We start from the raw sequence: 14,186 nt of genomic DNA, 5'->3' as shown, positions 1-14,186 counted from the left end.
TAAAACTGTCTAAAATTTGAAGGATCAGCCTGGTCCAGAAACCCACTACAAACACTACATTGAACACTGGGTAAAGGTAAGGAAAGGTTTAACTCTCAAATAAGGGGCAGAGAACAGAAAGAGAAATTAGGAAAAGGTGGTTGAAATTTTATTTTTATTGGTGATAGCTCCTTATGGTGAAAGTCCATTTTACAGTTAGTAGCTTTTCCAAACTTATTTTGGTTTTGCATGTTAAATTTTTAATAATATCATCAAATTTCTTCTTTCAGGGAAGATGGGTGTAAGAATATATTTTTGGCAGTTTCTCAGTTTTGACTGTAAAGGAATTGTGCAAAAACAATAATTGGGATTGCTGTTCAACAGGTTGCTTTTTTTTTTAAGCAGCAGATAATTTCCTTTTGATTTCTTATTGAAAGTTCTATTCATACATATATATATGTATTTAAATGTTTAAGTGTATTAATAAACTTAGTTACTTGGGGAAAAAAATTACACACCCCCCCTTCACCCACTGTTCTGTATATAGAGAAGAAATACATATTCATTCAACATATTTGCCTGATATGTTTTCTTAAGATACTAAAAAAATGATGGGGACAAATCAAAATGATTGTTGAAATTAACTGAATGAGTGTAAACCTGGGAATGGTGGAAACATACATTAAAATTTCCACTTGAATGATACTAAGAGTGTCTTTGGTATGGAGGAAGGATCACATAGCAAAAAAGAGTGTGTTACTGTCACAGAAGTCTTGATACAAATTTTGGAACAGTAACAACTTTAGATTTAACATCAACTAAAAATTAAAGTCAGATTTTTATTCAAGCAGTCTTTTATTAACAATTTGACAAAATTATTTCGCAAATTAGTAAATTAATTTCCAAGTTTGTAAATGTGTTTTCTAGTATATGTTGGTTTCTCAGAATGGCATATTGCTTCTCGCTGTGATGTACACTGATGTTTTAAGTAGCCAGTGTATTATCTTTTACATTGCATTGCCATCAGTCTCTTTCTAATGAGTGAATAACTTACGTCAATTTCCTATGTAGATTTAATTTGATTGCAGAGATTATTTCCTTCCTTCTCCTTGTTTGTCATACTGTATAGTCATTCTGTAAGTATTACTACAGCTTTTTATTTTATTTAAACCTTCTGTCAGTGTGTTTCAACATTTCTGAACCTGCTAAACGAAATACACTGGTTAAATCTGGAGATGGAGGCACATCCATACATCTGCATCGTTACACCTCTGCATGTGTAAGACATAACAGTGAACACAGTTTGTAATCGATACTCAGTGCATACTTCATTGACTACTGAGCTATTTAAGCAGCCCAAGAGCAGGGTTAGCTCTTGGATGCTCAGAAAAACTTTCCTCTCATTCTGTTTTTGGGAGTTTTCTCTATGCCTGGCAAATGAAAGTGTTCCTGTCATCATGCATTCCTTAGTCAAGGTTTGCATCAGGACACGTCAGGGATTGTCATGCCCCATGGATAGGAGAACAGGTTGAAAAAGACTTGTGCTACATTGGCACTCTGTTTTTGGGCTTCAGGGCTGTGTCACAAGGAGAAGAAAAATATCTACTCCTTTTCTAAACCATAGATTGAAATCCTCCCAGAACATTAAAAGAAATTGATTTTCTTTCTTTTGTGTCCAGTGTTCCTAAGGAGCAAATCGTGAGTGTGGCGATACCCATTTCCTTTCACTGCCTTCTCTCCCCCGTAGATAATCTCAGTCACTTTGCTCTGCAGGTCATATATAATAACTGCATTCAGTAATAGCGTTGAAAAAGCAATAATACCAAAGTCCATGTTTTAAAGATGTTTGCCAAAAACCTTTTTTCAATAATAAAAATAACTGAGTCTTCAGAAAAGAAGAAACTGTTTCCCAGTTTTGGACTTTAATGTTTTGGGGGGTTTTGACATGAAATATTCCTTCCTCTCCTCTTAGTGTGCGGGGTTATCTGGAAGAATGTAATACTTTACAGACATATTCACAGACATTTTCACTTCTTTTTCCTCAAAACACATTAGACCATGCCTTGCAAGAATACTTAAGATCCCCTTTGGCAACTCCGATGGTTTGACTAAAATAATATTTTTATCTGTGGTACAGCACTGACATGGGTTCAGTTTATGCTACATAGAGTGCGTTACGTTCCCTGATAGGGAATAGGAAGGATTTGGAAAAACAGTATTCTTTTAGTTGATGTAAAGTCAGTAAAATAAGATTCCTTATTTTTGCTTAGCATTTATTCTTAGCATTTATTCAAAAGAATGTGACATGCTTACTAAATTCTAGTGGATTTACTATGTTAATACTTGCAAATAATTAAGCAAATACAGAATATTAGTTACAGAGTAAAATTAAGCTTTCAAAAAACCAATTTCCTTTTTAGTTCCTGAAAATAAGCAGGAATAAGTCTTAAGCCACAGCATGATAATTAGAACATAATTTTGTGATTTTCTATTTTTGTATGCACATAATAGTTTTTAAAGTTTAGCCAAATGCTGTTGCACTGCTGGTTAGAGATTGTCATACACACTTTCCTAGATGTTGTAATCTCTGTATTTATTAATGGACATTATTTGTTATGTCTTGTCATAGAAATTCTGAATGGAAGTGTTACATTCTACTTACAAGACTACAGTATTACTGGTGGCATTCTTACCTCTGAATTAAATCATAATCTAAATTCATATGTACAGTTTTGGAATAAATAGTAAATGAGATGGCATCACATTTGTCTGTTGCCTATAAAAGGGATGCTTGTTTATTGTCCTGTTGTATTCATAAATTATTTCAGACTGATAATTTAATGAAGCATTTGAAGATTAAAACTGCATTGTGTTTTGACACTCATATAAATATTTGTCCATTTACATGATATTAGCAAGCTATAAACTTCTGATTAATCACTATGGAGCTGTGGAGTTCAGTATTGGTATGTTTAAAAAGGTTTGGAAAAATTGATTTTCACTGACATTCAGCTTCTAGGCTTTCAGAACAAGAAGGCTGAGGCAAGGAAAGGCTATGAGGCACAAGATAATTTTCTCCTGCATTGTGTTTCCAAAGCATACGTCCAGTATTGAACTGAAAGCAGCAGTGGGGTTATGCTCTGCAGTGCCTCGTACACTGGTGCATATAAATGAACTAAAGCCTGGGCTGTGAAATTAATGCTTAAGGACTCTGTCGTGTAAAAATCAAGCATTCACAGCTCCACATCAAAATGTTCTATTAATTTTAAAGTTAATGGTCATCTTATGTCCTCTTGTTTTATTGTTTTTGGGTTTTTTTTTAATAATAAAACACTAAGGAAATTTGTTCCTTTTTTTTTTTTTTCTCCCCCAGGATAATCATTCTTGTTTTGTTGCATCTTAATCTCAACAAGTATTTAATAAATAGTCTGGGGATTGCTTGCCTTTTTTTTTAAAAAAGGTATATTTTCTCAGTTCTGGGATACAGTTTAGTTCTAAGTCTTTCAAAATAAAACAAACTGACAACAAAGTACTAATATCTGTTTTGTCTTGCTCCTTATTTAAATAACTACTGAGGTTTGCAGGAACTAGTAAAATGGAGCTATTAATTAGATCAAATTAAAATAAACTTGCTTTAATATGATATAGCTATAATTGGTTAAAATTTCCCTTTCTCCTGGGTGCAGCTGTTAGTTTTTCTCCCTTCAGCAAGGTTTCTTGATAATAAATGTCCTTTCATTATCGGCAATTTCCTTCTAACCTCTGTGTCATTTAGCTGATTTTCATCCTCCTCGTGTTTTGTGTTCCAATAGCTCTTTGGCTCTTCACATTTATTATCAAGTCTTAATTTGAGGGGGAGACAGAAAGGCATAAAGTAGCTGTGCTGGGTGTACAAAGATGTTTGGGTTTGTGAGTGTACTTGTTGGGGTGGAGGGTGTTTGAAAGCTCAAAATGGTCTTCACCTGCATTCATCTTACCCTGAGATAACGTGGTATTACTTGCAGTTGCCAGAAAGAATAATCAAGGAAACTATTCATCTGGTTTGGGTTGATAAATAAGACCAGTTTACTTCATGAGAAAGCTTGTGACTGTGCCAAAGTTAATAAAAAGTTGAGATGAACTTTGCTTGTTGTGTTCAAAGGCTGTCTCCTTCCAAAACAGCTTTCCATCAGATATTGCTGGGATATTGGAAGTCTCCTTGCCATCAGTGAGTCATACGTGTTGTAATCTGCAGGCCGTGTCCCTGCATGGGAGCCAAATGTTCAGAGATACCTATGTATCTTGGGTCCCAGCTGTCCCTCATTTCTTTCATGTGGTCTCTCCCTGGGGGAGGAGGGAAGGGTGAAATGCTGGGGACCACCTCAGGGGTTTCTAGACTTTGCACTACAGAATATTTTCACTGTTGAGTCATCCACTATGTAGCTCTGCTCAAAGGAGCCCTTGGATTCAAAGGGAGCTCAAGAGGATGAGAGTCTGTACCAGCAAATTCTGAAAAAAAAGAGCTTTTGGTAACTTTTTTTTTCCTTTTTACTGTCTAATTATGCCCTTCCTTTGTAATATCTGCTCATCATGTATTTTGCCATGATTGCAAGTACCAACAGTGGTTAGAGGTCATTGCTGCCTATCTTCAAAACACTAGATACTGCAACACCAGCTCTTCTTTTCCTCCTGACGTTCTCTTTCAGACAAGACTTGTGGCTTTCTGAAGAAATCTTAACACTTTGGGCCGCTCTTTGAACAGATCAGGAATTATCCAACTGTAAAAGAAAGGGGTAGGTTTGCCTGAGGTAATTCCTGTGACAGGGTTGTGATGGCCACCTTCCTTCAGTAGTTGGGTGATTCTCTGCTCTGCTCAGAGACGGAGTGGACAAGAGTTACCTCGTGTTGTGAACAAACTCACAGCAATGTCTCTCCTGCTGCCATGGAAAACTAACAGGGTGTCTATCCTGGATGGGAGTGACTCTCAAACATCTTGTCTTACTAAATGAGCTCCAGTTCTGGGCATTGAGATACAGAACTAGTGTAAGATTTCAGAAGAAACTATATGCGGTTAAAATAGATGACTCTCTAAAGGAGTATAATTAAATGGCCAGAATAACATGGTGTTAAAAGGAAAACCATCTCGAGGTTTTTGTTGGGATTTTTTTCCCCTTCACTGTTCTGTCTAAGCATCCATTTCTTTCCCGGAATTCTCTCACTAAACAGCTTTCTACTTCATTGTGCTAACAAAAATTAGGGGAAAAAGTGGTTATAATTCGGTTTTCAGCCCTTTGTAGTTTTCGTGTTTGTCAGCATTCCTTAAATGTGAGTTTACTTCCTGATCTTCATTATGATAGTTCCTCTTCTATTCAAACACAATGATTTGGAAATATTTTTTCAAGCTTAATCACTTAGAGTGAGTCTTACAAAGGAACCATCATAGGAAAACTGAGATTTGAGTACTTGGACCCCGAGCAAAGCTCAGAAATAATGGTTTCCTCATTGTTTGATAAGAATGTGCAGTTATATTACTGTGATCTTTGGATGTTGTTTTTGTTGCAGCTTTGCGTGCTGCCAAAGCAAATTCATGTCATTCGTTTTTTTGACAGTTAAAATACTCAATTAGTGTTGTTTGAAATTGCAGTAATTGTTTATGTTGTTTCCATACAGGACATTGCAACATTTGTGGGTTGCCAGCTTAAAGCTATATTGCATATAAATAAAGGACTAAAGCAGAAGAGCAATTTTTTTTTTTTTACAAAAAAAGTTTGTGTTCTTCCACAGACATTTCTAATACTTCTTTGTTTCTTAACACTTAGGAGTTTATTATTTAATTTTTTTGAAATGCAATTATGTAACAGTGGTTTTGGTGTAAATGAGGATGGCATTTAAACAAATGAACAAACATCAACCCAAAAACCCCCATCAAGGTTGTTTCTGTAGGCAGCTATTTACTTGTTTTATTCTGAAGTAACCTTAAATCTGGGAACTGCATTTAAGCTTATATTGGTCTTGTTATTCTTACATACATTACTGGGTATTCACAATAGGAATTTGAGAAAAAAGAGTAAGTGCCTGGAGGAAATGCAGAGAATAGTGACAAAGCTTAGAAAGTTAATGCAAGTCTGCCTCTTCAAACTCAGTGCTGTTCTTAAGCAAGCTGCCAAGCAGCACAGCATTTTTATTTATTTATATTTATTTATAAAGAACTGAACTATGGTTAACAAAAAACCAAGATGTGGTGCTGTTAAAATTATAGGAAAGGAGTGACAGCCATGGACTGAGCTGAGTAATCCACTTCATCTATGGAAAGCCATTGCACAAACTGAGTAAACAAACATATCCTCCAAAGAGGAGGCTCAACTCCAGACAGTTCAAACATCCACAATTGAATAGCAACAAAGTAAATGCAGAAGGATAGAGGAGAAGGCTGTCTACCTGAACTCAATAGATTGAAACCAAATACAAAATTTCCTGTGGAGGTTTCTACACTGTCAGCCTCTCTGTTCTTGGGAATCAAAAAAGCAAATTAAATTTCTATCCTTGAAGCTGAAACATATGAGTTCCCCTTTCAAATAGAATATATGTTGCTGGACTGATGGTAGACAGTCATTTGAAATAGTCTAAAAGGAATGTGCTTTAGGGGAAAACAGGATATTGTTAAATTCATTAAGGACTGCTTTTATTAGGAAAAAAGTTGCCAGAGATCTCAGGCACTGAGGTCTGTAAACAATTGATCACTACCTAGGTCTCCTTGGTCTGTTATCTGAAAGTCAACTACAGGGACACCTCAGTTGTCTTCTTTTTTTTGTTTGTTTTGGGTTTTTTTTGAAAAAGGTACTTGAGGTTATTTGAGTTAAAATTTAAATTGTATTTATTTTGCAAGATATGTATGAGGGAAGGGTTTGAGTCTTTGAAGAAACTTTGTAGGCTATTTGTTAATTGAGATTTGTTCTAAATATACTTTAGCAATGTATAAGTACATAAGAATTTTGTCACTCCAAACACCCTTTTGCACAGACTACTGGAGAGCTGCTCATAGTGTTAGGCTTTATAACACAAATGGGGTACATTCTGAGTGATACCTGGATTGGTGGTACAGTGCTCCTAATAAAATGGATTATGAGGTTGTGTTTAGTCGTAGTATTTTATTTAGGACTCGGGCTTTTTGTGAATATCTCCAAAGGTGTAAACTTAGTTGGTAGACAGTTAATCAATCAGGTGATAATCTTAAGTGGATGTCCTAATGTGTTTTTTAAATAATAATTTGTTTTTAATAATATAAATGGTACAATTTTATTTAAATTTTATTTAAATACTATAGCTTTATTTAAATTATTGTTAGTAGCCATGAATCCTTGCAAGGAGCTTTACTGAGAGACTTTTGACTTCTTTCTCTGCAGGCAGAACTTGTGAAAGGGAATCTGCAAAGCGTTGGGCTCACGCTGCGCCTTGTGCAGTCCAAGGAGGAGGATGCAGGGCATGTTGTCATTGAAACTGTGACTCCAAACTCACCTGCTGCAGCTGCTGATCTACAGAGAGGAGACAGACTGCTGGCAATTGGCAGTGAGTGATATGTCAGCTTTCACAATAAGGGTCATCTTGTCATGTATGCAGTTCAACTAATCTCCCTTTCTTAATAATTGCAGTTGTGCTTGGCACTCAAAAGCTAGCATTTATGTACTTATGGTCACTTAAGGTCTTTGTTTGCTTGATTTATTTTCTTGCATATTTATTTACTCCTTCCTAGGTAAAAGCCGAAAGAAGCTTGAATAAACATTTGGCAACAATATTAAAAACAAACAAACAAACAGCAAAACAAAACAATAAAAACCCAAAAAGCCAAAACATTCATATGACTGTGCTAGCAGGAAGTTTAAGCTTTTATAGAGGTTTTACAGACCAGAGCTTAAAAACTAGGAGTTCTTTTACTTAGGTACTGCCTAAATAAGTCCCCATTGCAATATTCCAGTGATTATTTTAAAAGGGTTTTCAGTTGCTTTGAACAGATAGTTGATGATTGCTTTAGAACAAAGGAAAAGTAATTTTTATATGATCCCCTGCATGGCTGTATTTGTGTGCCCATTAAGATGTTTTAGCTTGCATGTAACTTGGAAATACATCAAACAACTGTGAAAGTTCTGCTGAGGAAGATGGTTCAGCTCACTCCAGCCATACTGATAATGTAGCATTATGGCCACCTTTTTTTAATGTATTGGAACTATTTTCTTTTTTTAGCATGCTTCTGTTTTAATTATCACCGTCTTTAAAGATACCCATCTTTTATGAGTCTTTTGTTAAATGTCTACTGCAGAAAAGTCCAAACTTACAGTAAGAGCAAAGTTAAAACTGTTTCCGCATGAAATCAACATTACTCTGTAAGATTACAGTGTTATTACCAAGCAACAAACTGGAGTATTTATGTAATTATTTTTTCCAACTCCATGTTTGCATTAATAAAATGGAGAGAATACATCTGTTACATTTCAGTTAAGCTTTTCTGTGATAATTAACTTCCTTTGTTACTGAGCAACAATGTGTTTGCTGACTATTTTTGGTCATTTAGATTGTTATCATAATTAAAACTTAATAATGTCTGTCTTGTTTTTAATAGGTGTTAAAATCACATCAACTGTCCAAGTGTTGAAGCTTATTAGACAGGCTGGGGACAGAGTTCTAGTCTTCTATGAAAGGCCTGTTGGGTATAATCAGCATGGACCAGCACTGCAGGATGGATTTGGACAACTGGAGGACACTGCTTTCTTGGCACAAGCAGAAGATGACCAGAATAGTTTATCAGCTGATGCTGATGGCAGAGATTTTGATTCAGAATTTGAAGACTTAGCTTGTGATTCACCTGAGCAGAAGGAAGATCTGCCAACAACTCCAAGTCCCAAACGGTCGGTAGTGATTCTTGCTGCTGCTAAACCTCTTGGAACTATATCGCCCATCCTGAATCGGAAACTGCATTTAGGAAGTTATCAGACAACATCAAAAACGCAACAAAAAGATGGGGCTAAAGTGGCAGCACCTAAAACTGTTGAGGTTTCAGATGCATCACAGCCACTGGGTAAACAATCACAAGGATCCAGTACTAAGCCTCCTGTGCCACCTAGGCCACAAATTAAGCCTATTTTGTCTACTAGTGATAGCCAAAATGTGTTAGAAACCGGAGGTGTATGTTCCGATAAACCAGAGAGGCCACCTCCACCTGCAAACAATGGAGAAAAATCTACAGAGAAGATAATTAAAATTAGTGATCAAGTAGAAGACCCAGCAGTATCAAAAGTAGTAACAGCACCAAAGCAAGATACATTAAAAGATGGACTTACAGAAAATGCACGTAGTTGCAAAGATAGTGATGATCAACGAACATGGGAATCACCAGAAATTCCGTATAAAATCCGTCAGGGCCGATGGCCAATGACGAGAACATCCTCCTGTCTATTTGAAGTAGAAAGATACCATAAGTACCTTAATGTTGCACTCTGGTGCAGAGACCCTTTCAAAGCAGGTGGTTTTATCTGCTTAGGATATGCAAGCATAAAACTTGAAGAAATTGCTTTAGATTGTCTAGCTACAACCTCGATGGAATTTGTTAGAACATTTAAACTGGATGCTCCTACACCTAAAGCAGCAGTCACCAGAACAGCGTTGCGGAGTTTGACAACCCATAAAGGTTTCAATGAAAAATTTTGTTATGGTGATGTAACTTTACAATTCAAATATTTAAAAGAAGGTGAAGTGGATGATTCAAGTATGTTGCTGGAGAAAGAGAGGGAGTGTCACTTAGAAGAAGAAGCTCGTGCCCTTCAGAAAGAGGATCCTTTCTCGGGACAAGTTCTTACAGAGAACAAGCATAACTTTCAAGATACTCAGTTTCAGAATCCAACTTGGTGTGATTACTGCAAAAAGAAAGTATGGACTAAAGCAGCTTCGCAGTGCATGCTCTGTGCTTACGTTTGCCATAAAAAATGTCAAGAAAAATGTTTAACTGAGACGCCCTTTTGTGTAGGAGCTGAGAAGCGGCTCGATCGAACTGTGGGCGGTAGCAGAGCAGAGGGACAGGAGGCTCCCCCAGCCGCAGCCTCTCGGGTTGATTCCGAGGCCAAGTCTGTGAACAGAACGACAGGTCTGACCAGGCACATCATCAACACGAGCACCCGCTTGCTGAACCTCCGGCAGGTGCCCAAAGCCCGCCTGGCCGAGCAGGGCCCGGACGTGGCCGAGCCTTCGCCAAAGCACACCCCGAACACGTCTGACAATGAGAGCAGCGACACCGAGCTCAGTGGACCAAGCAGCCCCTCCAAGCGGGCAGCGGGCACCGGCATCAAGCTGGTCCGGAAGGAGGGGGGCCTCGATGACAGTGTCTTCATTGCTGTTAAAGAAATTGGGCGTGATCTCTACAGAAGTTTACCCACAGAGGAGCGTTTTCAGAAATTAGAGTTTATGTTGGATAAGCTGCAGAATGAAATAGACCAAGAGCTGGAAAATAATAACTCGCTCGTTAAAGAAGAAAAAGAGACAACTGACGCGAGGAAAAAAGCTCTGATTTCTGCTGCGCTGGCTAAGTCGGGTGAGAGACTGCAGGCCCTCACGCTGCTGATGATCCACTACAGGGCAGGCATTGAGGATATAGAGTCCCTGGAGAACATGTTCTTTGAGAGGCAATCCAAAAAAGTAACTAAAGATTTTGAGGAATCCAGTATAGCAGAAGAAGTGGATATCGAAGATGGCAGTCTGACAGAGGCTCCAACATTGAACATCATATCAGAAGAACCAGTTGATCCACCTCAATCAGTAGACTGATATTTACATATTTAGTCTTTGAAAGAATGGACTAAAGGAATCCTTTGCACTTAACTCCAAACACACACAAATTAAATTAAAACACTGGTATAATGTGCGTGTCCTGCTTCTCCACAGTTAATTGCGAATAGTGGTTCTTCTACAGCTACAGCACCATCATTTTGTTAAACTGGCTGGTTAAAACTACATTTTGGGGTTTATATTGGAAATTTATTTTTAATAACTTATTTTTATTTTTTCTAATTATGTAACCTTACCATTTCACATCAACGTGTGTGGTTTCCCTAATGTGTTACTTGCCCCCACTTCCCCTCCCCATGTTATTTTTTTTTAGCTAGTCTTTTCAATGGGAAACGGGCAGGATTTTCAAAGCATTCAGTTTCCATTGTATGATGAAAACATTATAAGCTTGTTGCATGCCTAAGCTGATGACTGACGCAGAAGTCACGGAGGGGCCAGGCTTTTACGTGTTGATCACAGTTTTATTGTATGTCTTCTAGGTAGTTGTGTATTTTTTGCCAAACATATCATGAAAGCAAACAAAAGGTCTTTCATTTTGTCTGTTATTAGTAGTTACTGAAATTACCATTGCATATCGTTTGTTTTCCATGTTTTTGTTAAATACGAGAACTTTTTGTAGTTTGTAATTAACACAAAATATAGTAATGCTAAGCTAAAAGAAATCCTCCTTAGAACTTCAGACTATTGTGAGATACCAAAGTATAAACTGGTGTCTCATAATAATTTAATTGGGAATATTTTCAAGGTAAGAGGCTTGTTGCCTTCCAGAGCAAAATCATATGTTTGTGATGTTGTATTATCTGATAGCCTGATAAAGGAAAGTTGTTCTTCACAAGAGCTGGAGGTTTCATTGCATTCTGTGAAAAAGCATGTAATGATGGTGTAAGTAATATAAGGAAATTAATATTTTGCTGCAGACTATCATTTTGGAAAGCTTAAGGTGCAAAATACAAAGTAACTAAACGTTCTCTCAACACTTTGGAGTAATCAGAGTGGTAAGTTGCATTCAGCTTCTCAGACAGAACATACAGTCTGAGCAGAAGGATCACCTTTGTCAGCAAAATGTCCTATAGTGTATATAACATGTTTTATTTGAGTCAATTTGTGAGTCCAGTAGAGATGAGGAAGAAATTCAGCCAGCTGCTTTTGAAAAGAACTGTCTGGTCTTGTGCTGTGTGTAAACTGTGGATCTTAGCATCACCTGGCTAAGGCCATTGTTCTTATTTATTTCCTGTAGACATGTCTTTGTTTCACCTTCTGCATATAGAAATTTTGTATAAAATATCATCCTTATTTTAGGTACTGTGCTAGGTACTTGTATCATTATCACTGGTATTGCTGGTAGTAGAAAAGAAATGCCTTTGTGGGAGTGGAGTTTGAGATGGTAAAATAAATCCTTTAATTTTTGAGGTCATCTATAATGCACCTCTCCTTTAAATTTGCATCTTGGTTTAATTTGTGATGGGCAAAATTAAGAAGCAGTGGTTTTCACCATGGAACTGCATACTTGTGCTTCTAAGCAAAATGGTTACTGCCAGTCATGCAACTACTTGCACTTTTTTGTGAGTTCTGGGCAGTTGATACTATTTAGTTGATGTATGGAAAACACTATCCATGCTAAAACAGGCATGTGACACACTTCTGAAATTAAGCTTCAGCCAATAATCGCACAAAATTAGCTTCCCTTCTTGTCTAAAAGTTATTTAACCTATACTTGCTTGAGATGCATATTAAGACTTCCCCACTGCATTTTCTCAGTGGCTTACCATTGGTGGTGATCTGCATTCAATCCCATCAGTGTTTGCTCTTACAGAATACTATAGAGGTTTTCAAATATATCCAAGTGCTTCATTTAAGCCCTGGTGCACATGAAGGAGCTGTGAAAACAATGAAAATACTGATTTCAAAAACACATTCATGGTTTTAAATTGTCCTGTGGAATACAGTGGGTAAGAAAAGCTGGATATCGTTTTCCTCGCATAGTGTTGCTTATGATGATGATTGTAAGAGGTAAATTAAATGTAGTGCAATATTTTTAAATATACCGAATGGAAAAAGGGCAAAATAGTTGTATTTTAGTGGTAAGAAGGAAAACATAAATTCCTATCTGGCATTATTTACAATAAGCAGTGAATCTCGAGGGGGAAATTGTCATACTACATTCCTGATGTAATCTTTGCTTCATGCTTGACTGTAAATAGCTGAAAATAAAGAATACCACAGAAAACAAGAATATCTTGACTTAATGATATCTGAATAGGTGGCAGCTACACACATTTGCAGAAGATCTGCCTAATATGATTTTGTTGGCTATTATTTTATCATGAGAATAAGCTTTAATAAAATAGTTTTGCTAAATTATCAACTTCTTTGCATTGTGTCAATGTTTTTTAAACATTTCTATTTCAATAGCTTATCATCTAAAGCCACCACTTAAAGGAAGGATCTTCAGGGGAAAAACACATTTTGCATTATATTAAACTACTGATTACTGGGTTAATTGGGCTGAGAAATTTGAAATAAAGCACCTGTGGAAGTTTACAATGGCAGAGGAGGAATAAGTAGGGGGAGGAAATGAATTAAGTGTCTTTATCACACTTAAATTGACACAGATCAAAATATACAAAATATGAAAAATCCGTATTTTTCCAGAACAGGGGGATTTTTGTGTGTTTTCTGAGTAAAATTTCTTCCTGACTGTCAGCAAAAAAGGTTTGGTTACTCATTACTGAAAAAATCCCGAACAACTGCTAAGTTTTTGTTTGGGAGTGGGGGGAAAGGTGGCTCAGAGGTTCCAAACATGGGTGTCTGTGTGGATTTTAGTTACCTTCCTCTTCTGGTGGAGCAGGAGTGGAGCAAAAGCAGGGGAGCCCCTGTACTGCAGTAATCTGCTCAGGAAATCATGGGAGGATGCTGCTCCCTAAGGCCCAGCAGAAACCTGGCTCCAGCTGCAGAAGAGGAATGTCATCCACGAATCTCTCCTTGGGTCTCCTCCCCATAGTCATGTTGCAGATTAATGCAAACTCCTCCTTGATTTTGATGTGCCCAAAAGTACAAAACCAAGCCATGAAGAAAGCCTTCCTGTGCTTTTTAAGAAATATATGGGAGCTGCTATGTTTGAATTACATACTTGTGAAGTCAAGCAATACAGTGGTTGATCAGCTGGCAAAAAAAAGAATGTGTCCTGTCATAATTTAGGATTTTTGCATTGGTATTTCATTTTCAAATTTGATTGGATTAACAATGTGATGTTGACCACAGGAGTTAAGTAAAATAACTTCTCTTGGGGCAAAGTTTCAACTGTCCAAATCACAGTAAAATCTGAACCTAATGTAAATAGTCACTGATCTGCACAGTTGTTACTTACTTGGTGACAGTGAGCACTCAGCAGATGCCAG

At 37.1% G+C, this 14,186-nt stretch overlaps 1 protein-coding gene across 2 annotated transcripts in view; it reads left to right on the top strand.

Moving 5' to 3' along the window:
- PDZD8 (PDZ domain containing 8) overlaps positions 1-13,149 on the top strand; it is a 53,421-nt gene extending 40,272 nt beyond the window's left edge. For both annotated transcript variants that reach the window (XM_069020122.1, XM_069020123.1), the window contains 2 exons: positions 7,362-7,524; positions 8,573-13,149. In XM_069020122.1, coding sequence (XP_068876223.1) covers positions 7,362-7,524; positions 8,573-10,767 — 2,358 coding nt within the window. In that variant the 3' untranslated portion in view covers positions 10,768-13,149. The remainder of the gene's footprint in view (positions 1-7,361; positions 7,525-8,572) is intronic.
- Positions 13,150-14,186: the final 1,037 nt, after the last annotated feature.

The sequence above is a fragment of the Aphelocoma coerulescens genome, chromosome 6 (genome assembly GCF_041296385.1).
Source record: "Aphelocoma coerulescens isolate FSJ_1873_10779 chromosome 6, UR_Acoe_1.0, whole genome shotgun sequence".
Lineage (NCBI taxonomy): Eukaryota > Metazoa > Chordata > Aves > Passeriformes > Corvidae > Aphelocoma > Aphelocoma coerulescens.
This window is presented reverse-complemented; position numbering and strand designations above follow the sequence as displayed.